The following is a 25,017-nucleotide window of genomic DNA, read 5'->3' on the forward strand; positions in this document are numbered from 1 at the left end:
ATTGAGTCCCAGTTGATTCTTGCGAGATGCCTTCGCCACCCTCTGATTGGAGGAGAAGTTGCTGCCTGAGAGAGTGGAACAGGGATGCTGGTGATGGAACACGTGTGTGGACTGAGTTGGAGAGACCTTGATGAAGCATTATTTGACATGGGTTTGCTGTTGATAAGTATTTGACCATGCAGTCGCCCATCCAAAATTAAGAAGATGTAAAATCCTTGGTAGTGGAGTCTGGCGAAGGCTGGACAGCAGGAATAAAACTGGCCTTGGGTATCTATGGCAGCTCCTTTAAAGACCGAGGATAGCGGAGTGTTGTAGCAAGGATTTCAGAAGCTGCTTGAGGATTCTGCATGAGAGTTTTTGGGGGTGTGATTAATCAGTGGTCAGCGAGGAGTAGATTTCCTGGAACCCTAGTATCCATGCTAGGTCACAGATGTTGAGAATGTAGAAAATCAGCAAATGCGCTTTGTAGCTTGAAGCGGTTAAAGAGGTTTCTCCGCCTCTAATTAAGGCACCGATTTACATTTCACTTTCTCCTCTTACTGGATTTGTTCATCTGGGTTTGGGCTGTTTTCAAAGAAAACATGCAATTGTTTTTAAACCTGATCAATCCCCCAAGTCTGCAGCAGTGTACTTATTATCCTCACCTAGTTTGGCAGTCCACTCTTTCTGGCTGCCCTTCGCCCTATGTCTGCTATCACTTGCACCTTCATTTGTCAGACCCATCATTTATCTGTAGGTCATTTTTGGCACCGATCATCCATGTTGGGGAATTGTACTACCTCCTTTTTCACTTGTCTCTCCTGCACAATCTCGGTTGACTCTACTCTGCATCCCGCCCCCTATGTAGGTCCAAGTCTGCAATGCAGAGGCGCGTTCTCTTCTGTAGTGGCTGCTTATTTTTATTTCCAGAGTCCCATGTGGCACTGTACATGAGCCATCTACTGCTCTGAAACACTTGAGTGCAATAGTAGTTCCTTCCATCTATTGGGTGGTGTTAACAGTGCTTAAGAAACAGGAAGTCTATGGAAGGGACCAGTGACTGAATACTTATTCCCAGGTGAAGCATAGTTGTGTATGTTTGAGTCTTCCTGCAATATTAACCATGGTTTTTGCTGGAATTCTCTAAAACCAGGGACTTGCTGTTGGACATTTCTTCTCTGCTGTCGAGGTCTGTATGGGCTCTTTTGTGAATAAAATATCCACATGCTTCACTTAAACATTCTAAAACATACTTTTAACCATGACTGGTGTGAACTGGGTTTCAGAGCAGAAGCATAGCCAATTATACTTTAGTTTTGCAATTCCCAGAGATTTTAGATGGGCTTTTAAGTGCTTGCATTCAGAACCACTTGTGTTATCGACAAAAGCACACAATGATCGGTACACCTAGTGTTGCATGTACTGTTAATAACAATATGCTCAGCGTGTTGGGTTGACATTCTGTTGCTACAGTCTGTTTCTAACCATGGCCACCAGTTTTGAAGTTGTAACCATTAGAACCATTGGAGTGGCCTTCCACGTTAGCTGGATGGAAGTTTGTGACTCCAAAGTTAAAGCCTCACCTTGCAAAAGTAATGCTCTATTTAGTGCAGTCAAGCAGCAGGCCAGTGCCCAGTTCATAGTGTGCAATTGCCTGTTCTGTGAACATTTGTATAGTAGTTGTTGGGGAGTGCATTAGGATAATTGTTTAACTCTTTTTCTTTGCCACTGATGTGACACAGTGGATTTTTTGCTGGTTTAACCTCTTGGTATGGGTGATCGTGCAGCACTTTTTTGTGAGCAGACATTGTTGCAAGATTTATTTTTAGGAAAGCCTGATACAGGTTTGATCTCAAACATAAGTGACTGCATGATGATCTCTGGGTGGACCAAATATCTTCTCTTATTAGGCAATCGTTTTTGGGTCATCGCTTCTCAGTGAAGGAGGTGGGTTTGTATCGTTTTCTTTGACCTGGGTTGGTTGCGGGGTGTTTTTCTCTGGGTAGAGAATAGTTGTAGAGTGGGCGTCTCTGGTTAAGAGGTGAAGATCCTTATAAGTAGGCACTTTAGATTGTTTATCCCTGGCTTTGAGAGCCCGTGGGGACACTTCTGGCGGCAGCGTGATAAGTCTCAATGGTTGTGGAATGCCTCATTGTAGAATGGTGTTCGGTCTTTCTCGGAGTCAAAAGTGGTTAGCATGTGAGACTCTGCGTCGGTAGGATGTTGAACAGTCTGTGCTGGGTAGGTGTTTGTGTTGCATTCTCTGCTATGCCTAGTTGTTTTATCTTTGGATAGGCGTAGATGTGAAGTGACCTTTGGGTAGGGATGAATATGTGTTCATCTCTGGTAGGATGTGGGTGTGTAATCAACTGCATAAATGACACTTCTACTCTTCCGTATCGGCAGTCATGGGAAGCTTTGGAGTAGTGTGACTGCGTTGTGATCGTCTCTTGGTAGACTGTGGCTGAGGGTAGATCTACCCAGGTGAGCTATAGTGCTAAAATAATGTATTGAGTGGGGCCGTTTGGTTGCTGGATGTTCTAACACCACCACCCTGAGAGTAACGGGAGTTGGAATTTCTTGTAGTTGATTAGTTTGACCGCAAGAGGAGTGATTTGTCGTTGGGATGTGCTTCTGTGGTGGGTAAGAGTTGGAGCCACTGGTTAATACAATAGCCCTGTGCTGTCTTTCAATGTTACCACGCAGTTAAAGGTAGTGAGCTATTTCAGTCTGTTAGCAGTATATGGAGATGTATTCTATGAGCTGTGAAATCCTTGCTGGAAACTTGAGATCACAGCCTTTTGATGTGCACCATCTTGCAGTCCCTTTGACATGTTTTTCTTTCTCTGTTCTGCCCTCCTTCGTGACACATGGATAGCCTACAACAGTGCATCAGTATGCTGGTGTTAGCAGCTGCATGTCAAGCTGTCAGCAGCTTGCAAGAAAGATGTCAACATTTTCAGATGGTCTCTGAAGAGGGCACAGAGATGGACAGGAGGCAATTGCATGGACCTAGATGTCTCTAAATCGGAGGTACTTTGGAAGCCTCACAATATCAATTGATGCTTTTAGGAGCAGTGATGAAAACCGAATGATTAACGGAGTCATTCATGTCGATAGTGAGTGACATTTATTCAAAGCTTTAATATTAGAGCAGTGTCACTTTATAAAGTAATGCAGTATTCCAGACACTCGGCATCTCTCTCTGACACTTGGTATTCACAGTGCTGCCTAGTAAATGCTTGTCTCCTGCATGGTTGAATGCAAGAGAAAGCATGGGACATTAATGGAGTTGTCCAAGGTCACACAAGGATTGTCAGATGTTTATCATATGCAGTGCCTCAATTGAGACAACCCTACTACCTTTTTCTGCTTCTGCTGCATCCATCGCCTCCACCTTCAAGCAAAAATGCATTGTTAAACAGCACTTTCAATCTATTGTAAAATGGTTATAGGAATTGCACAGTTACTCTTTGCATTTACACATAAACATAAAAGTCAATTTTTCTGTAGCATTTAATGGTGTCATTCTGGACCATAGTGCAGATAAGGGAGTGAGACGCAGAATTGATTTGCTGAATCTCGTGCAAGGTGGGATAAACTCTTGCACCATACTCTGAGGAAAATGCTGCTGAGCGCTTACATCTCCTTACTATTGCAGACCTGCGTATATTTCAGTGCCTCCGTAGACCTCCTACCCCGTGCTTAATTTGTGAAACAAAGAGTGCCGGTGCCCGAAGCTCTGCTCAGAGGCCAGCGGCTGGTGCAATTAAAAGTCGGCATGCCGAATACCAAGGCTGGTGGTATTTACTCCCTTTTCTTTTATCCCACTCTAGTAGGTTTCTACTGTCTCCCTTGGAGAGGGGTTTGCTGTCTTTCGCTTCCTTATCTTTTCCCTTTGTTTTGCCTTACATGCCTTTGTAAATACACAATGCAGTGAAATAAGTAGCGGTGCCCCCACCGACACCCACTGGCTCAAATTAAGCACTGCTCATACCCTCTCAAGGGCCTTGGAGCCCCTAGGAGACGCTGCCGCATTTGAATCAGGTTTCTTCCTGGATACCACATCTGGAGCACTACGGTTTGTTGAATTGCTGCTTATGAACCAGGCACAGCAAAACGCTTCCATGGTCGCCCTGTAGCTCTTGGCAAAGGAAATCCTTCTGTCGGTTTCAAGGTCGTCAGATATCATTATAGCAGAGCATTAAAGATTTTAAAGGCATGAGGCAGTATGTTTGATTTATAGAACAATCATCCAGTTTTAGCTCGAACTTCTCTTTGTCATTGGCTTTGGAAATGAAATCCACTTTATATGGCACTGCGAGGTATTACCTTGCAGCAAATGATAATTAAACACCTGTGAAATCAATTAGTACTTTAAGCAGAAAAAAGTTTTCCAATTAGATTTTCTCACCTCCAAACTTTTAGTAATCCTAAAACTAACACTCACAGGGAGTGGATGAAATATCAGGCGGGAGGTGAGCCTTGCAGCCAGTTTTTTTTCCCAGTTTCCTCCCTTGCTTTCATACAGCGCATCTGGCTCTGTAGACTACTGCTGCCTTCAGGGAGGCAGGCAGCTCGGCTGGCAGCAGGCACAGGCAGTTAGACACAAGTTATATTTTGAATGCCACCTGATGCCCAGTGGAAGCTTTGTGTGAAATGTCAAAAGGGCGTATTTGGTACCTTTCATACTGCCCTATGAAGCAACAAAGCTTACGAACCGGTGACGGATGCATTCTCACTGGTAGCCCATAGTTTGCAGCTACCTGCGTTGAGTTCAGGCTTCATACACTGACATGGTGAGTTGTTGACCCCTTGGGGCCATTTTATAGATGGCGTCTGGGGGCATAGAGGACGTCTGCACCCCTGGGGTACTTTGTTATTACAGAAGAAGCTGCAGTCCCTTGGGCTGGCCCTTCTGCAGTGTGGATGGCTCTGCATTAAATATGCTCTTGTGCGATACCCAGGGGTCTAAATGATGGAACAGCTTGGCTTGTGCCATATTACAGACACGAAAGGAGAGACAAAGACACGGTCAGGGTGTGCACTTTTTTTCAACCTAGTTTTATTGCCATTTCCAAATAAGCAAAGACAGTATTACATTATGATCCTAGCAGTCAGGACAGCGGTGCACTTGTACAGATGTAGGTTTGCAATTAAGAGAAATGGCAAATGACTATCCAGTTATACTGCCACAGAGCTAGGAAGTGACATCAAGCAATACAACATAACTTATTCCACCCTCCCCTTCTGGTCCAGGTCTGATTGTGCACTACGTAACATTGTGAGGTGCCACTGTCGGTGTGCACCCCACCCCTGATGCACGCTAGAAGCTAAATGCTGATCTGAGACCCGATTCATACTCGGGTCTGTGTCAAGCAATGAGAGGTAGCAGAGATTTATGTATGCTTTTTTCCTCCTTTTAAACTTTATTAGCCTGTTGCTTGTTTTGCTGAACACAAGATAGATACTCATAAAAGTTAAGTTGGTATACTTAGCTCGATTATTGGGGGCAGTGCAAGTACAGCAAAAAAAAGTATCTAATGTATAGGATTGGTGGCCTCAATCCAAGCACTCTTATGCGCTGACAAAAAAAAGAGCTTGCGTTTAATTTTTTAAAAAAAGGGACATGCCAGAGTCTAAATTGCTTCACATTTTAGAAATAAACCATCATTTTGAAAAGCCCCAACCTTCGATTTTTGTATACATTTTGTTAAGTAAATAAAATATTTAATAATTTGTGCATCTGTTTGTTTAGATTTCTTTCTGTAGCTGTATGTATTGTTTTGAGGTTCAAATCGTAAAAAATTCTTCAGCAGGGGTCTTCAGCTTCTGGTAGTGAACAGCTGGCCTAACAAGCAGTGCATTGTTGGAATCTCCATGTCTTGTTCTGATGAATATTTTTTTCTTTCAACCTTTTGTTTTTTCCTTAAATTAGGATTTATTAGCAAGTATCCAAAAAATGTTTTTCCTTTTCTCAAACATCTTTCTGGGTGCTTTTATTACAGCTCTCAGGTTGCAGAGAGGACAGTGTTCACTTCTGGTCTCTAAATTGTCACCTTTTAGAACTTTGCCCTTCATATTAATTATTCGCTTTTTATATAACTGCAATTTGTTCTACCTATATTTGTGTATTTGTGCAATCAATACAAATCTTAAATACTAAATATTTCATTACCAGGGGGAAAGGAAGCATTGAAAAAAATGGTACTTTAATTTAACGCTAGGAAGATGGGTGAAGCTCTGGTTTCACAGATCTTTGTTGTTAATAGTTTTCACTAACACGGTAATGTGTTGTGCACCCTATATAGAGCCATTAGCCTGTAAGGTGATACTATGTGAGGAGAACCACAGAATGCTGCTTAGCATATTGTGTGCGTTATTAATGGACAGTGTGGTACACCACCCCTACACAGATTGCGTGTATAGATGAAAAGGCTCTATTGACCCATCTACTATCTGTCGTAATAGCTGGACACCCAAGTGAGCAAAGCCTATGCTGGCGTGTCCAGTAAAAAGTGCATGTGTTATCAATTTTTCTGCCATGGGTAGCACATTTAGTGATGTGCATTTGTGTAGCGTCTTACTACCGTTTGCATGGGCCCTTGCCACCTATCGTACTAGCGGGCTATGTTATGTTTGCTTGTTATTGGTTATGTTTATATTTAAGAAGCAAAGTCGGGATGTGATAACCATATAAGCAAAGGTGCCAAGGACGATATTTTGATGATCTTAAAACCATTGCCCATCTCTCTAGTTTAATATTTTTGGAGGAACCTCACGGAAGCTTGAAATTGGGATACCAGCTGACTTCAATTTGGACATGTTTAGGCAGATAGTAACCACATTGGGCCACGCCAGTGGCGTCCGTTCTGGTTGACATTTTAACACAAGGATATTTTTATCTTCAATATTAAACCCAGTGGATGTTTAGAGCTTTAATAATATCCTGAGCCCGATTTCTTCCATCTATATTAGGGCACCTTGGGGCCCCCAGTTCCATCCCTTGCTGTGTCCTTACTACTTGGCACCGCAAGCATCAGTTCCTTGGGCAGCTCTATTTGGTTCCCAGGGTCACTGTGGAGAGAAAGCTCTAACAAACGGCAAGAGTGGGCAGAGGGATTTTTGGTCTTGGCCTTCTCCAAGGGCCTTATTCTCCGTGCCTAGTAGTCTAAAAATTGGAAATGGGTTTAGTCCTGTTAGATTATGCATATGTGCAGTCTGATGTGGAGCGTCCTCATGAAGCGGACTCCTTTGGGGAGCGGCGCATGGCTGTTTTCAGTGATGCATTGTAATGTTGGAGCCTCACGGTGGATCCCGGGTGCTATTTTCCACTGAAATGCAGACCCTTGGAGAAAAGCAGCCTTAGATTTAATTAATCTCGGTGTGTTTGTCAATGCCACTGGAATTATGCGAACAGAGCGTTTTTTGCATTGTTATATGTTTGCCGCATTTGACACATAAGCATAATCTGCAAATTTGTCCCCCAATTTTTTTTTTTATAGCGCAAACGGTTCAACAGTTACTAAAAATGCAGCTGCACATGTTGCCACACCGAGGAATACCCTTTGCAAAGATTGGCTGGTCACCTTTCTGGTGCTTATTACTATATGTGGGTGTTCAGCTGGTACTAATGAGGTGCAACCGATGCTCAGCATAACTTCATTATTTTGTCATTTTTACAGTGTCTATCGCAAAATGTGGCGCATTATGCCTTTCCATTACACATAATTTACTTAACCCTGCAGCATAATTTGCCCCTCCCCTGCCGCATAATTTCCGTGGCCTTAGTGTTTTTCATTAAAAAAAGGTATGCAAGTGCTTTAAACCTTCAAACGCAGATACGTGTCAAAGTTTTATTAAAATTGAGGAAACCACCCCTCACAAAAAATGAATGATGCCATGTCCGAAAACCCACCAAATCTCCGACATGATTGTCACCAAAACCTGCTTGGTTTAATTTCCGAAAATAACCTGATGGAATAGTTGTAATATTAATGATTTAAAAGGATGTTTTATTTGACAAAGTTGCCGAAGGTTTGTCTGACTTTTTGATATTTCATTGGACCGATTTTTTGTTTACATAGTCCAGTGTAATGTCTTTAGCGAGCGCACTGGTTTCGCCTGAGTCTGTGTACTGTTGCAGAATACCACTTCGACTTTATCTAGCTGACCAAGTAACGGTATCACACCCCCCAAAATCTGAGCTGTTTTATCTTCGCCCTCCAACTGAGCCTGCAGCATTTTGCAGGCAGCGCGACAGTTGCTGTGGGGTTCTTTGCTATTTGGGCGAACATAATCTGAGAATTCAACAGGTGTACCGTCAACTTTGTCAATTATTAAATGCACGCCTATTAAACCCTTTCAGAAGTACGGGTTACCCTTAAACTGGCCTAGACTGTCCGGCATTGTGAGAGTCTGTCTGAAGCGTTTCAACGGGCGCCCGTAAGAGGTGCTTAAATCACATTTTAACTTAACCGCGTGCCATTACTTAATTTACCAGCGCCTCACTCTTGTTACTTATAGTACTACGAACGTCAGATATGCGTCACTCTGGTGGCGCAACATAGTGTTTACGAAATGTTATGCAGGTTACCCTCTTCCGGGTTGCCACTGTTTAATAACTACTCCTTGGCTTGCTCAGCCGTTTGTAACTGTAATTTTCTTTACAGTGCCGCCTGTGTTTCCTAGTGTAACGCAGCGCTGCCGCTCCGTTGATTCCCCCTTTTATCAGCTTGGCTTGCGCCAAGGACCTGTGCCGCCATCTTTGTCTGGCGCGCGGGATCTGTGTCGCACTTCCTCATCCAGCCCTCCCCCCTCCTAGTCTGAATCCGCCACCTCCAGCCCTTCAGACCCGGGTTCATCAGCACAAGTGGCTGTGTCGTGACTCCCGCAAGTGCCTGTAATGGCCTCTAATTTAATTTGTCAGTGCTCCAAAGAACAAGTGGTGCTTTGTCTAAACTCGGGTGGTTCGTCCTTTCGAATTACGTGAAGTGCTTTGAGGCGAGCTCTCTCCTCGTAGCGTGTAGGGCACACCAGATAAAGAAAGGCCTCTGTTATGCTGGAAAATGAGGTACCGTGTAGGTATCAGTTTTGAGTCACTCCAGTAGAATTGCATGTTTGGTGTTTAACGTCATTCAGAGGTAAAGCATTGCTAGACTGATTGTTCACGTATTAATGAAAGGCAATAGTGTGCAACTGCTCTTGACAAAGCTTGGGTAAAAATATATGTAATATCGTGGTTATCCTGAATGTTTGTGCAAAATACGTTCTGTATGATTACTTGTAAATAACACTGTTGATATATTTCATATACATGAGCAAGTAAAGTGTGTGCCTCATTCGGACTAGTCCAGTGTTTTGAGTAGCAATACAACCCAGAAAATGCTGTGTTTGGGAGGAGGGGGGGACTTGGTTTTCCCTCATGTGATGATGCCTGACACAGTTGTGATAAAGAACAAGGTGGTAATACAGGCATGGCAGGGTTAAAACTGCGCTTCCCTCCTACTGTGGCTGGAGTCTGGCTGTCCAGAAGGATCCTGTGGATGAAATAGGAGAAGCCCTCCTTAGCATCCCCAAGTCAAAAGAGGTACTGCTAAAGGCCACTTCTTGCTGACCATTGGTCCTGCTCACTTCCAGATATCCACTCTCTGCTAAATGGTTAGCACTTAACACCCTGGGCCCAAAGGATAGCCATTGTCTTCTGAGCCAGGTTTGTTAACTCTTTAAGCCAAGGATGTGTATTTCAGCTCTAGAGGTGTGACTCATGCCTGAACTGTTTTTAAGGCCAGTCTTGCTTAGCATAAAGTACATTATTACAAAGCTACCTTTCTAAGTTATCAAAAGTCTAATTTCATCATTGGATAAGATCTTGACAACTAAGCAGGAAATGCCGTTGCAGCATTTGTCTAGCCCTTTCCTAAATAGAGGTGGAAGTAAAGATATTAATCATAACTAAACTTCTTATGGAAAGGTCAAGGCATGCCTTCACACTGAAATAGCTTATGGCTTTTATTGCACTGTCCGGGCACTCTAACTCCAATGTATAATGTGCCCTATTTTTATATATTAGTACCCTGCCCTGTGGGATTACAAGGCACACTTTAGGGTGATTTAAGAATATACAAAATTACGCTTTTCCTACATGGCAAATAACCTTTTCTCTGCCATGCATTCACTGAAATGCATTTAAACTGCAGCTCAGCCAAAGCACAGTAGTGCTTCTAGCAGACCTATATATTTTCATATCTTTGAGTGGAGCACACACATGACATTTTACTTTCCTTGCCATATATGCACTTTATTTATTCCCTACTATAATTAAAAACTAAATACCAAATTGTGAGTTCCAAATATACAGGACCTGGTTTCCAGGGGAAGCACAGGCACTTAAAAACTGTTTAGCAGTAGGTAAGTGCATGGAGTCTTAAAGCACACAGCACTATGGTGCAGAAAAATCGAGGGCAGCCAAGTTAAAAAGGATGATTTGCTACAGGTACCTGTATGCATGACAATGTATATTGTTAATTCTTGCAAACATTACTGTAGATGTACTCCGTGTAACTGTCTTAAAAACATGAGGTAATTATTGGATACACATGCAGAACCTCTGATGTCCTTGTCTACTGCCTGTGAACAAATTAGTATTGGCAAAGTGACTGGTTCTGGATTAAGTATTACTTCTTGGCTATAACATTAAAAAGGAGTGCACAGAGAAATAAAGAAGAAAAAAACATTCCTCTCTATATATGCAAGGCCCCTATGAGGAAAATAATATAATGTATGATTATTTAGTGTACTTTTGAGATATAAAGTAGGTTGTCATATATTGAAAAGCAGACTCTCACGTGAGACTGAATAATACACAAAACAGCCAATAGCATAGGGTTAAAGAGTAGTTTTCACCCTCTGGGTGGAGCCCTCCCTATGCATATTTTGAAGCATTAGTAAGAATAGTTTTCCGGCATTCACTCTTTCGTAGATTCACATGCTTGAAATCTTCCCATCGCCCGACTAGGAAGTATTCGAACATGTGAATCTATGAAATGTTACCTATATTGAACTATATTTACAGGTAAGGTATTGTTTTTGCATTGTAGTAATCTGTACTCTAAAGTCGCATCTAAAAAGGGTGCAGAACAGACGGTTATGTAAGTGAATGTAATAAAGGGGATGTAAAGATGATTTGTCAGCAATTTTTATGTATCCCTTTCATTGTCCGTGCCTATATGTTATAGATTTCATTATGGTGTGGGTAAACATGCCATGTTGCACACATTGACCTATACCATACCTAGAACAATTTACGTATTGGAGATGGTATATTCAATTTCCACTTGTATAATTATGTTAACGGTAGAAAGAGCTCATTTGGGAGCTTGGGCACTCTTCAGGCAGACCTAAAAGATGAGGAACAATCCTTAATTTGAAGAAAGTGCTGCCAGGAGTACTCAAATGTAATGTTTCAGCCCCTTGAGCGCATACGCCATAATGTAGTAAGGTTTATTTGTAATTTCGTCAAGGGCAGATCATGACCTTAGGGGATTCTGAATGCTCTACAAAAAGTATCAGGATAAAAACGTAATATTGGACAAATTACACTCTTGGAAAGCACAAACACATACAAAACAAGCTATAAAGCAGCCTCCGTCCTTTATATTGCATCTATACCTTGTAACCATGGGCGCAGGCGATGAATTGTTTTTTTCGTGTACAGTTCGCTTCCGATACATCTCAGACATCTCTCCGTATCTATTAGTATGTGAATGAGCCCATGTCGAGTGGCCCTCCTCTCGCCACCCTCTCCCTTCCCTCCTGTTGATTTGTGAGTCCCACTTTCCATTTCCATGAACACATGCATAACAAAGCGACACATTGGGGACAGGATGCTGTAGACAAACAAAGCCTGTTTGCTTTGCTCTTTTTTTTTCTTCTGGGAGTAAGCCTCTCTTTATTCAGATGCTGCCTGTGTGCCTGTTTTCAGCCTCGCCTAACGGGAGCGGCCTTGCCATGGCTGAAGGGGACAATGGTCGCTCTTGAACTCTCAGTAACTCTGTGGACTCAGACGTCGATATAATTCACCACCCCGGACCTTTCACCTCACAGACCCCACGCCAGACGCAGGCTTTTAAACGACTCCAGATGCGCGTCTAGTTCAGTGCCTTAATGCAGGACGAGTTTGCCTTATGTCCGTAATAGACCTCTTAATCCGTTCACTGAGTCTGCGGCCTTTTCCTTGTGCAGATCAGTCGTTCACGCTTCTTTAACAAGCGGGCGTTGGTGTGATTCCTTCCCGTAGTCACGGGGCTGCCTTTGAAAATTGGGTTACTCCCATACAAACAGACCTCGGCAGAGACGAAAATAGGATCGTCTGGACCCCAAAAGGCGCGGATGTCCGCGGGTAATGATTAAACGAGACTGTTAGAGATGACAAATGCGCCTCACGCTGTCGGTGACAGCAGTCCCCAGAGTGCAAAAAGGAGGGTGGTACCGCTGGTCACTGCATTGTGCAGACGGGTGGAGGCCAGCGACGGTCCCAGAGGTGGGGAGGGGGGGGGGGCGATGGTCGACTATTAGCTAATGGGCGGTCGAGGGTGCCCTCGGACAGGTCTCTGCTGCGGGGTCGTGATGGAAGGGGCAGTGCAGGTGCTGACGGTAATAACTGAAGTGCATTGGCAATGATAACCAGCACATTTGTGATTTAGCCAGGAGCTCTTTGGGTCACTGCGTGGGAGAGCTTCGCCTGGGGTCGGAAGGAGCAGAATGTGTACACTCCTGCTGAGAGGGTGGAAGGGCTCGCTGTAAGGATGGCGGAACTTCTCCCCAGCTTTGTTCACATGCGCATAATAAAGATCCCTGTGGAACTTCGTCATTGTAATGGGCCTTCGGTCTCTTCGCGCCATTAGATTTCTGGTTCAGCTCCCACATTGTAGCTGTCATTTGTAGGTCTGAAGGACTGTAGAGCCGCTCCCTTTCACCCACCGGGGTCTATAAAATGGTGGCTTTCAGTTTCACAATACCACCTACAGTAAGTGCCAAGATACCGTTTGTGGTTCGAGGTGCTAAAAGGTGACTTGTTTCTCTAATTACTTTGGAGGGTGCTATTCAGTCTGACCGTATTTGTAGAGGACCGTGCACAAACATACTGCCCCAAGCTCAGCCAGCTTCTCCATCCACGAGAAACAGCTCCCCAAGCAGGGCCTAGAGGAACTCTGCTGCTCCTGAGGCACTGGTGCTTTGTTTCCGCCTGGCGTAAAGTGCTCTGAATGCTTGCATTTTTGCATCTCAGCAAGGTACCTCTAACTCTGCCAGCTGGTGCTTTCGTTCTACTGCTGCCTACATCGGGAGAATAAAGGGGGCTAATTATTAGTTAATGTGCAGTTCATGATTTTCCGCCTTAATCATGGTCACTCTTGGTAAGCAATGACCAGTGGGTTCCAAGGAGAGCATTGTGATGTGTCTGCAGAAAAGTAGGCAGTCTATTAAAAAAAAAAAAAATGGCACGTACTCCCACCACAGCACTAGGCATGACACAAGATTAACAAGTCATCCGACAACCACAAACACGCTGGAGATTAGAGCTGTCGCCATGCTCTAAAGTAGTTGATCAAAATGAAGTAAAATCGTATTGAGCATAATCTCTCATGATTAACTCTTTCGGCCAAAAGCAAATGTTAACGATGTTATGTTAGGAAGTATTTGTAGAGCGCATCTGTCACTCCGAGGAGCATCATGGCGCTAGCCTCTGCTTGCTTGATCTGATTCTGGTGCTCCACATAATAGTCTACCCCAAATACCCCCAAAATGTAATGTGAAACAGAGGGTAATGTAATTGTGAGTCCACGTTTGGGTTGATATTTCGAGACCTTGGACTGACAGCTCTAGAGTTCACAAAGTGCTTTTCACCTTTATTTTTTCTCTGTGAGGCCAGCCTCCTGGAAAAGTGGGAAACGCCATCACCTTTGGAAATGGGTATGGTCCCCTACTGCGGAAGGGGAACGTGTCCTGACCTCGGTTTCGTTACAAAATTCTACCCGATTTTGACCTGTAGTTCTAACCAGAATGACTTATTAACCTCGGACAGGGAACCTCCACTAGGAAATGTATTACCTGGTTGATAGTAGCCTGGTACTGAAACACCGGGTCCAGTATTGCAATGTCTACCTTAGTTTATACGTGATCAGTAGCACAAGTGCCCAACAACATTGAGGTGTTTGTTTCGAAGACCACCCTTGCCTACATGCCACATGTCTGGAGAAAATTAAAAAAGAATGCTTAACTTTTGAGTCCTGTTGGCTTTGCAAGGAGGTGTTTCAGAGAAAAATTTCTCATTTTGAAGCCGTTTCTTGCCTCCTCTGCCTTGAAGTTATTTTCACTTGTTTAGTATTTTATGAGGTACTTGGAGGCGCACTGACGTTCAGTGGCAACACACAAGTGTTGTGAATTTTAGGAGACAAACTGGGGAAATACCGAGGACACCCTGGTTGGTATCTCAGTTTTTGGTTGCGAAGGTAGAATAGGAGAGCAGGACACAATTACAAAACTTCCTTCCTTGTATTTTTTTGTTTTTATAGAGAAGTGTTTGCGAGGCTACTAAGAGCGTTCCACGTACTTACCAATATTCTTCCGATATCCCTCTTTAGGACGGCAACTTGACTTTCAGGTTTCTCTTTGGCAAACATTTGTATACTTCTGTATTTTGACCATTTAGATCAGAAGGGGCATTTTACGTTGCGAGTGTAGCAGTGAAACTGTTATCCTCTAACAGCCAATAAGTACCTGAATCCTATCTCTCAATGCCAGAAGCTGCTTTTGTTTTATCACTTTCAAATATACTTAATTTGACGCTGCAGCATGCAGACCTGTATGCTAATCCTGATTTCAGCAGGTGACCAAAAATCATATGATTGTGGTAAACTTTCAGCATCTATCTCAAATTTTAAACCAGTGGAAGATAAATTTAACTGCACAATGTGCGGCCTCGTAATTTCCCATTAACGTGTTGAAGTTCTTCATGACCTTCTCATTGTTTGTTCTTGCAGTATGGTTTCAGTGTAATCCTGCCCGCAACCCCTGATAGTGCTCTATGTACAGCACCTTAAGGTCAAAATGCTTCCTTTGACCTAAAAATCCTCTGGTAAGCGTTCCACAGCTCCTTGGAAGTGGGTTTGATGTAGTGTAAGCTGGGCCCTAACTACAAATCAACCTCAGTGTAATTTATGATAATTTATAAACTTTTAGTCATCACAACTTTCTTGGTCCTCTGATGGACCTTGCTATGTGGAGAGCGCGGTTGGATATAGGGGGTTCAACAGTCATCCAATGAGGATCAGGAATTGGATAACTGAACTACAAATATGAAATCAAACTCATGTAAATTACACTCAATACAATGCTATAAAGATAAAGGATTAATTCTGCTGGTCCAAATCTCCTGAAGAAGCGTAGGCGAGCCAAAATCATACACACTAAGAGTTCTGATAAAGCAATATAAAATGGCCACATTTATATTTGGTGTCCTGAAATCACCCTAATCTGGTCACCTTTAGTAGTTTACTTTAAGTGGGTAAAACATGATAACAGTCAATTTAGTTAATATATTTTAGTTTATCAAATCCTTTCCGCAAATAAGTGCATATTATAGGAACAAGACATTTAGATATATAAATCAATACCCAAAGCTGACAAAGTTGAGGAAAGGACGTGAAATGCCAGTTTAGTAGTCCCCGAAGGAATGTACCACTGTGCGCGTGTATTCTATGCGTAAATTTGGAGAGGAAGCCAGCTGATTCCGCTTTGAGTTCTGCAAATCTCATCAGTCGGTTTGTTATTCGCCTGCATGCAGAACAGCAGCTGTCCGTCACCACCATCAGCTGCATAAAGGCACAAGAGTCTCCAAGTGCAGCAAAACTCTCCCAAAGCAAAGAAGCTTTCCCAAACCTTTCTTATCGGGCAATATTATATTCTTCGCGTTTCTGGGGATGATACCTTCTGGTGTCACCTCACCTGATCAGACCATTCCGTTTATTGGTCAGTTCATGTGGAATGTAGATCGGGTGACCTAAAGAAGACAAAAAATGCAGAGGAAATAGGTGGAACAATTGCGCAGTCCTTAAGTCATCCTGTTAAATGAAACCTTAAACAATGCCCCTTTAGCTAGAGCACATTGTAGAGTTCGAAAGGGCATTTTCCCAGGCAAGTGTCCCGCAAGTAGTAACATAAATGTTACAAAATCTTTATACTATACATGAGAATCTCAAGAGAAGGAAGAACGTGTAAGCCAACTTTTGAAAAAAAAATAGTAAACTCTTTATTAAACTAGCTCATCGCTCATCAATACATTAAACAGATTGTAGCGGTTACAGAGACCTTCACATTGCGTTATCGACACTTGACTAGTGTGTAATGTTGCATCACATAAGAGTGAATCGTGTACAGTTATCTCTTGCAATAGTCAATCGTAGTATTCATCATCTACGGTACAATAGGTCACTGAAGGGCCCTGCCCCCTCTGCATAGTTGTCCTCACCCCAGGTCTAATCTACGGTATGCTTGCCATGAGCACTGTATATTTCACCATTTTTTAAAATTTTTAATGCACCCCCTACTGCGATATAATGTATCTTCCTCTGGCAGCACTCTAGGTCCTTCTTCCAGTCAGCCACCCCTGGTAGGAGCCTCGATACCCAGTTCCGTGCAATATTCCTTTTGGATTCTCTGCGGCCAGTGCTAACCATATTCTAGCATGCCTGGGTCAGTCTTCCTCCCCCTGTATCAACAGCAGCAACCCCTTTGCCTCAAGCGGGACCTCCACTGAGAGTACCAGCGACATGGTAGCATTCACTGTCTCCCAATAAACGCAAATCTGTGGGCACTTCCAGAGGGTATGGAAAATTGAGCCCTCTAGCCCACACCCCCTAAAGCATAGAGGGTCTCCCACCCTTCCCATTTTGCGTATTAGACTGCGAGAATAATATGTTCTGTGGAGAATCCTCAGTTGCACTAATCTAAATAGTGCACATATCGCTATCTCTCTGGGTTCCTGAAGAGCTTCCATCCATTTCTCATCTGTGATGTCATCTGTCCATTTCGCTCTCAGAGGCCCCAGTGGGTCCGGTGAGTTATCAACTTTTTATAGATAACTGAGACGCCCTGTTTTGGGATAGGGTCTTGTAGTGCACGGTCCTCCAGGGCGGAAGAGTCTGGGAGACCACATCCCTCCTGGATGTGCACCCTAAGTGCATGGAACAGCCTGTAGTAATTAAATGTCTAAGATGCCGCCAGATCAAACTCCAATGAAATGAAGGCTCCATTACTCCACACGTCCTCCAAGTGCTCATTGCCTATTTTCGCCTATCCCGAGAAGCCAGTTAAGCTCGATTTCTGACAATCTGTCACTCAACCAAAGCGGGGTCATGTCCGTCAATATACCACGGCTTCCGACGTGGGTCTCTGCTTCTGTCCAGGACTGGACCACAGAGGCCGTGTGAACGTAAGAGCCCCCCTCCTCTTCCGGCTGTACAAAATGGCTTCATAGTTTTTGCCTATCATCGCCCCTCTGTCAACCCTATAGCCAGACTCGCCCCAATCCGCAAACACCCACTTGTTCATCACGAGCATCTGTGAGGCCCAGTAATATAGTTTAATGTTTGGGACAACTAGATCCCCGTCATATATTCTTCTCTGTAGCTTCAAGGCGATCCGCGGGGTACCTCCGCTCCATAACGTCCGGAGCTCCTGATCCACTTGATTAAAGGTCGAGCAAACAGGGTAGGGCGTGTTTTGTAACACATAAGAGTTTTGGTAGGGACACCATCTTGTATAGGGCCGCTCTACCGATCAAGGTTAGAGGGAGAGTCCGCCAATGTGCCACATCCAACCTAAGTCGGTCTAATTGAGGAGCAAGATTGTTTCAGAAACAACTGCTTATCTCTGGTCACAAAGATGCCCAGGTATTTGAAGCCCACCAGTTTGATTGGAGCCGCACACTGTGGCTGCAATCTAGAAGGAGGACCCAACAAGGGGAAAACCACTGATTTGGCCCAGTTGATTCTGTAGCCCGAGTAACTACCAACAGCTTGAAGATGTGGAGGATAAGAGGCATTGAATAATACGGCCTGGATACATATAGTATAATGTCAACGGTGTACAGGGAGATACGCTCTTCCCATTCGTCACTTGAGGAGATTCCCTATATCATCTGGTCGGTCCTGATCCAGGCCGCCAGCGGCTCCAGCACAAGGGTGAAGATAAGGGGGACAGCGGGCACCCCTGTCTGGTGCCTCGACCAAGCGAGAAGGCCGCTGATAATGCTCTATTCACCCTTACTCTTGCCAACGGGTCTTTGTACAGGACCTTTACCCAGTCGCAGAACTTCTGCCCAAAGCCCAGTCTGGTCAGGACAGCGAATAAGTATGGCCATTTGACCTGTTACATCAAGTGACTTTCTCATGCTCTGTGTGGATAGCGAAGCAGAAATCTTCATGAGTACAGTTTTGCCTATGTTAACTTAGGCTAATATAACACAATGACATATAGAATTTTGAGCATATATTTATACAGAAAATATAGAAGTTGAGTTTCTAATGAAATTTCTTATGCACTTGAGAAGAATTAATATAGTCAAAATTAATTCTATTAGAAATGGGGACTACCACATTTATAGGTACCAACATGTAATTGCACGTTAAAATATTGAATTACATTTTCATTTCAAGAAATTATTACTAAATGTGTAAAGAACATTGTCTCAAAGTTTTACTATTGCATCTTTTAGTAGAAAGGTGTACCACCTATTTTTCTTTCATTTCGGTGCACGTTACCACACAATATAAGTATTCTATCTATAAAATTCACTATAAATATTAAGTTTAATCCTACTAATTCATAAATCTCATTTGTTATTTTATTATGTAATTGCAATTTTAAACTGATTAGAGGTTAACTCAATAACATGAAAATTCACCATGTATGTTCCCGGATCACTCTGGCCGCGCCTACATTGGGTGGTAAGCCCGAGACCTGGAGGTGACCGCTTCTACAGCGTGAGCCTAACTCCTCGTTCTCTTTTTAGGCAATGCACAGAGTCCTCTATGCTTGCACGCGTTCCATGGGCTTCAAGAGTTTGGTTTCCTTTTCAGAGTTCCTGTCCCCAGATCCCTCTATTTGCTCTCTCCCCTCACATCTCACTTTGAAGCCCAAAAGACACTACTTGCCTGCTTCGGTTTCAGTAGAATACATAATGGTGGTGTGGCGTCTGAATGTCAAGATGATGCGTTTCTTGTCTGTGGTTCACAGTAGAAACCACACTGTTTTAAAAGGTTGGCCATACTTGTTGTCTACAAGCCGCTGACTGCCCTATCTTTGTTTTGCAGGTATGATTATCGTGAAATGCTGCACAATGCCACTTTCTGCCTGGTACCACGAGGCCGCAGGCTTGGATCCTTCAGGTTTCTGGAGGCACTGCAGGTAAGAGCATTGCGGGCTGTGGGGGAGGGTAGAGTCACCTGAAAGCACTGGGTCCATAGAACTGGTTGGTGGCATTTAAGAGCACGGGGTCTTTGAAGGAAGGCAGTGTACTCTGAAGGCACAGGGTCATTTCATAGTCCTTGGAATTGGTCTGAAACCAAAATATCATTGGTTTTAATATTGTCTGGTAAAAATAATGTCCCAGATATTATTTATAAAAAAAAATCATAGGATCGGAGCTAATAATGGAAACTCTACATCCAGTGAAGCAGTATTTTTGTAAAGAATCAGGACACAATAGTGTTACTGATATTCTGACATACAATCCAGGGATTTGGAGAAGGCAGTTTTAGAGCCTTTAGAATTTAGAGTAGGGTTGTGACATTTCAGGACAGCAGAGATTTACAGGGGGGTCTCCGGGGCACACGTCGGGGTGGATGTTAGGTGTACAGAGTCCTCCAACTATTTTTAGAAAGTGGACTCTGTTTGCCTTAGAGCGAGGCACCAGGGGGGGCCCCTCAGCTCAGCACTCTGGCCGGAGAGCTCCTGATTGAGTCTGGAGGGGACCCCTCCATGTACCTTGCAGGGAGGCCCCCTACATTTTTTGTTACGCCAGTGGAACTGACTGCTTTTGTATGTAAAGTTTTGCAAAGCTGGAATGGTTTACAATGTAAAGAGCCCACCCGCAATATCTGTGTTGAAAAGGGCAAGCCACTGGTTCAGATCCGGGCAGTGTTGATTCAGCCATCATCCTTCAAAGGTCGGTAAATTGGGTTGGCCAATACTAACACTGTTTAGGAACACTGGTATTAAATGTCAAAACTAGAAGCAAGCACTTTAGAACAAGAAACAAGGCAACAATTTCTGGGTCTTATTTTTGATGTTCCTTGCCTTTCTTTGTACGATATACCTGTCAAATTTTACAGGATTGTGTGTTTTGTAGATGAATGTCAAACCATTGATGGTGCATCTTCTCATAATGTGTTTGTGGCTTGGTCTGCAGGCTGCATGTGTCCCAGTCATGCTTAGTAATGGATGGGAGTTGCCGTTTTCCGAAGTTATCGATTGGAACCAGGCAGCTGTCATAGGAGACGAGAGATTGTTATTACAGGTAAGAGTGAACAGCAGTCAATTGTTCACATCTGTGATGATTAAACATCGAGGGCAGCTGGTATACGTTTGACTAATCGAATTACTAGATCCAGTAGCAAGAGTAGTAAGGGATAACTGTTAATGGATGCTGGGTCTGAGACGTAATTCCGTCTCTGCAATGGTAATAGCTAGCACATTACACTCTGTGCATCTGCCTGTATTATATTAACTTTCTTAGAATAAGAGCAGTTTCTCGTTTATCCGATGCATCTCAGTATCCTGTTTTAGATTTGGAAGCACGACATTCTTTTAAGAAGCAACCATGCTTGAATATTACATATTTTTTTTATATAGCTGTCTCACCAATAGGCGTCTAGGGCTGAAGACACTGGACACTTAAAATAAAAGCCCACTGCGCCCCTCTCTCCTGATTATTGGTAATAAACACGGATGCATTTTTAAGAGCATTAAACTGAACAGTGGATTTAAATGAACCCTAGTCGGGGCGGCATCTTTAATATGCTTAAGTCTGAGTGCCTTCTTGTAAAAACGTGATACACGGAGAACTGAGCTTGTGATGTAAACACATTTATGTGAATATGAAAAAGGTTTTATGATGAGAAGGTATCCTTTGATCCTTCATGTATCAATTGCGTTTAAATAAAGGTTGCAGTCAAACGCCCTTCCATGACCCTAGTTGTCTCTCTAAGAAGCCTCGCAACTTCAGACTTTCCTGCTCACCGCGATATTTCGCACATGCCACCTGTTTTCATGTGGACTCTTTACAGTACTATTCACAGCCGATCTGCCATTTTCGATAGGGGAACATTTGGCTTTATTACTTGCCCTTTTATTTTTCGGTGAGAGAAAATCTTCAAGGCTGAGCCCTGCAGGCAATTCTAATCTCCCATGTTTTTTAATTGTTGTTGGGAGATCTTGCAAAAACAACACCAAAGGACGATCAACATATTTAATTTGATAACATTGATTTCTCTGCTAGGGCCTCGACTAGTTGAGTCCGCCTGTCAAAATAACACCTGATGGTAGAAATCGTTGGGTGATAGATTTGCATTATTGGGAAAAGTAACCCCTAGCTATTCCAGCCAACCGTTAGCCTATTCAAACGAAAATTTGGAGTGGGGGGGGTTGCACTCATTCACTATCTGATTGAGAAAAGTTAACGCTGAATCCGGAGACTGCGTCAAAGGGTAGAGTGAGTATTCTTTGGTAATTCAAAGTGTAAATGCAGGACGTCTGTTGTGCATTTTGTGGAATGTACCTAGTTTTCATTCCGCCCCGACTAGGGTTAATTTAATTCTACTGTTCAGTTTAATGCTCTTAAACATGCATCCGTATTTATTACAAATAATCAGGAGAGAGTGGCGCAGTGGGCATTTCTTCTAAATCTCCACTGTAGGAGAAGGGATTTGTGTCAACACATTCAGCAATATACAACATGCTGATCTTTTGTGATTGTCCCGAATCTAGTGTATGAAGTTTATCCCAACCGCCAGGAGGTGGATAGAAATTCCTAATTAACACAGTTGAAGGCCGTCTCTTGGTAAAAACCTGCATTTAATGGCTTGCTTTTCAGTAGAGGAGTCAGAAAAGTTGTCTGATAACCATAAATCCAGGGAATTACAGTGGTGAAGTATTCCAAAATGAAGCTTATTTTTTGTTGGCTGGATTACAAGGCCATTTGTGTTCATTCCCCAGTTAAGCGTACTGAGTTGCATTGCAATTTCGCCTTAATACAAATTAGTGTGCAAGCTTTACCACATGAAGCTGTGGTCATAAAAGAAAAATTTGAAATCGGCGCTATCCTTCAAGCGACAATTCTACCCGAATTATCAGTAGATACCTTGTTTGCTTCATTTTACGGAGGTCTTGAGGAAATTTCTCTTTGAAAGATTTCTTGTTATACAGTAATCTTTTGTCTGGATTTTACACGTTTTTTTCCCCCTCTGTTTCGAGTTTCATAGAGTAAATGGTTAACTTTGTCGAATGGTTTTTTGTTGGACTGGTGGAGACCGTTTCATCCTTTGTTTTACTCTTTTTGCATGACCGCTTTAAAAAAATAAAAATGTTTATCCTCTGTCATATTTGTTGAACTGGTTACACCCTTAAATAAGAATGTTTTTATTGGAGAAGGTACTCCCTGCGGTACATTATAGGAATATTGCGAGTCACACAGAAGTTCTGGAACCATATAGAGGAAAGATGCAGAAGACCGTATTCCTTTTAAGGTAATTTAACTCCGAGGTGACTTTCAATATCCTTATAATGTCATCAGTAGGTACTCTATTACATATAACACCAGCACCTTTCCCATAAACCACTTAAATCCTTGGTTTAGTGTGCTTTCATAAGATAGTTAGTATGCTTGTATATATGGAGAATAAAATTAGAATTCTTGTGCAAAATTAAACCCACCAGAAAGCAGTAACATATTTGTTGTAAAAAGATATTGGAATCATTTAAATACATGGGATTTTAAAAAAAGCTGTAGAAAAGATTGTTTAGAAACACGCAGACATGCTATCTTACCTATAATTACTTAAGGGCAGAATAAATTAACATGTTGCAACAAATATACACTTTCTGCTTATCATTGTTCAGCATGACAAACAGAAGAAGAAAAGGCCAGGTTTGGGTTTGTAAAGTGCAGCCTAAATTATGCTCTGTCTCCTGCCTTTCCTCTCAGCTCCTGGTTCAGGAATTTCTTTTGGAGGGGAAAAAGCTGGAAAACACATGCACTCTTGAGTGCTTACTCTAAATAACACGATAAATGTTGCTGGCAGCCATTACAGGACTTGGGTAATTAACATTAAAAAAAATTGTGTGAAGCATAATGAACACGAGTGATTTGGCACACCCAGGTACTCTTCAAAACAAAGCTTAACTTTATTCCTTGTTCAATACCTCTACAAACCTATGATTCATTAGGAGCACTTGCATTTTTTAAACACTTATGCCTATTAGCTGGACAAAGGCTGCGCAAAATTAGGTCAACAAGAAAAATTGTATTTACCCACCACTATGTAAACTATACAACAAACGTACACCCTCATTGGATGATGCCATCAGTGATATAAATGATGGCATTGAATGTCATGAGTGATGTCATATGTGAGGTCATAAGCAGTGCATGACAGGGGTGAAAGTTATATTTCTGTGTTTTTTTTTTTTTGTTCAAAATGTTAATGTCACTGACAAAGTCTATGTAAAAATTTGGAAAGAAGATGGCGTCTGACCCATATTACTGAGGACAAAGGGAAATATAGGTTAGCCCTCACTCATTACCACAAAAACATAAAGCAGACCTGAAAAACCCATATAGCTCAACAACTAAGCCAAGCAGAGAACACTCCCAAAGCCCTGTACCAGATACTGCAAGCCTTTACTAACCCCAAGGCCTGTGATCTGGAAGAAAACTTCTCTCAGTCCCTTTGCGATAAAATAGGTGATTTTTTCATACAGAAAATCGACACTATCTGTAATAAGATTACCGCTGCAAGCTGTCCACAGTTGGCGGACACCACAATGGTATCCTCGCCAAGCCCAAGGACAAAATCACTGTTGAATTTCCCCCCTATATCCCAGGAAGAGACAGAAACCTTAATGTGCAAGGTAAAATCAGGCTCGCCACTCGACGTCTTGCCTGCAAGAATCTCGGCCTCTCTTGCTAAACAGCTGTCAGATCCAATCTGCTCTCTGTTGAATTTATCACTGAAGGAAGGCCACCTACCATTGACATGGAAGGCGGCGCAGATCATCCCAATCCGATAAAACACCAAAGCCTCCATGGAAGATCTCTCAAATCTGTGGGCCATCTCCGTCCTGCCTTTCCTGAGAAAAGTACTGGAAAAATACGGTAATAAACATCTATCAGACCATATCGAATTGGCTGGCTACTGTGATCCATCCCAATCGGGCTTCCGGCCAAAACCTAGCACGGAAACAGCCCTGGTGGCCGTTACTGATAACATCAGGCTAGCACTAGACAAGGGTCCATCTACTCTCCTGGTGTTATTAGATCTCTCCGCTGTATTCGATACGGTCGACCACCAGATTTTGCTCATGAGACTGAAGGAAGCCAGGATTGGTGGAGTGGCACTGCAGTAGATGACTGGTTTCCTCACTAACCGCACCCAGACCATTAATCTGGGGCCATACCGTTCCAACACGAAAGAACTGACCAAGGGAGTGCCTCAAGGCCCCTGTTTAAGTCCAAATCATGTTTAACATCTACATTGCCCCCTTGGCCACACTGAGGAACAACAGGTTCATCCTGATATCCTATGTAGATGATACCCAACTCACCTTTTCCTTCAATAAGACCTCTTAGACAGCCCAAGCCTCCTTCTCTTTTTACAGATGAATGCCGGAAAGACTGAAATCATGCATTTTGGAGAGGCCCCACTATTGTGGACACCAGAATGGAGGCCTAAAGGGCTGGGAACGGCTCCAGCACCCAAA

The 25,017-nt window shown here is 43.0% G+C and overlaps 1 protein-coding gene across 1 annotated transcript in view; it reads left to right on the top strand.

Moving 5' to 3' along the window:
• Positions 1-25,017, top strand: part of EXT1 (exostosin glycosyltransferase 1) — a 342,838-nt gene that overhangs the window by 211,998 nt on the left and 105,823 nt on the right. Inside the window, exons 2-3 of the mRNA XM_085605064.1 lie at positions 19,353-19,446; positions 20,450-20,557. Coding sequence (XP_085461190.1) covers positions 19,353-19,446; positions 20,450-20,557 — 202 coding nt within the window. The remainder of the gene's footprint in view (positions 1-19,352; positions 19,447-20,449; positions 20,558-25,017) is intronic.

Source organism: Triturus cristatus, chromosome 5_1 (assembly GCF_964204655.1).
Source record: "Triturus cristatus chromosome 5_1, aTriCri1.1, whole genome shotgun sequence".
In the NCBI taxonomy this organism is placed as follows: Eukaryota; Metazoa; Chordata; class Amphibia; order Caudata; family Salamandridae; genus Triturus; species Triturus cristatus.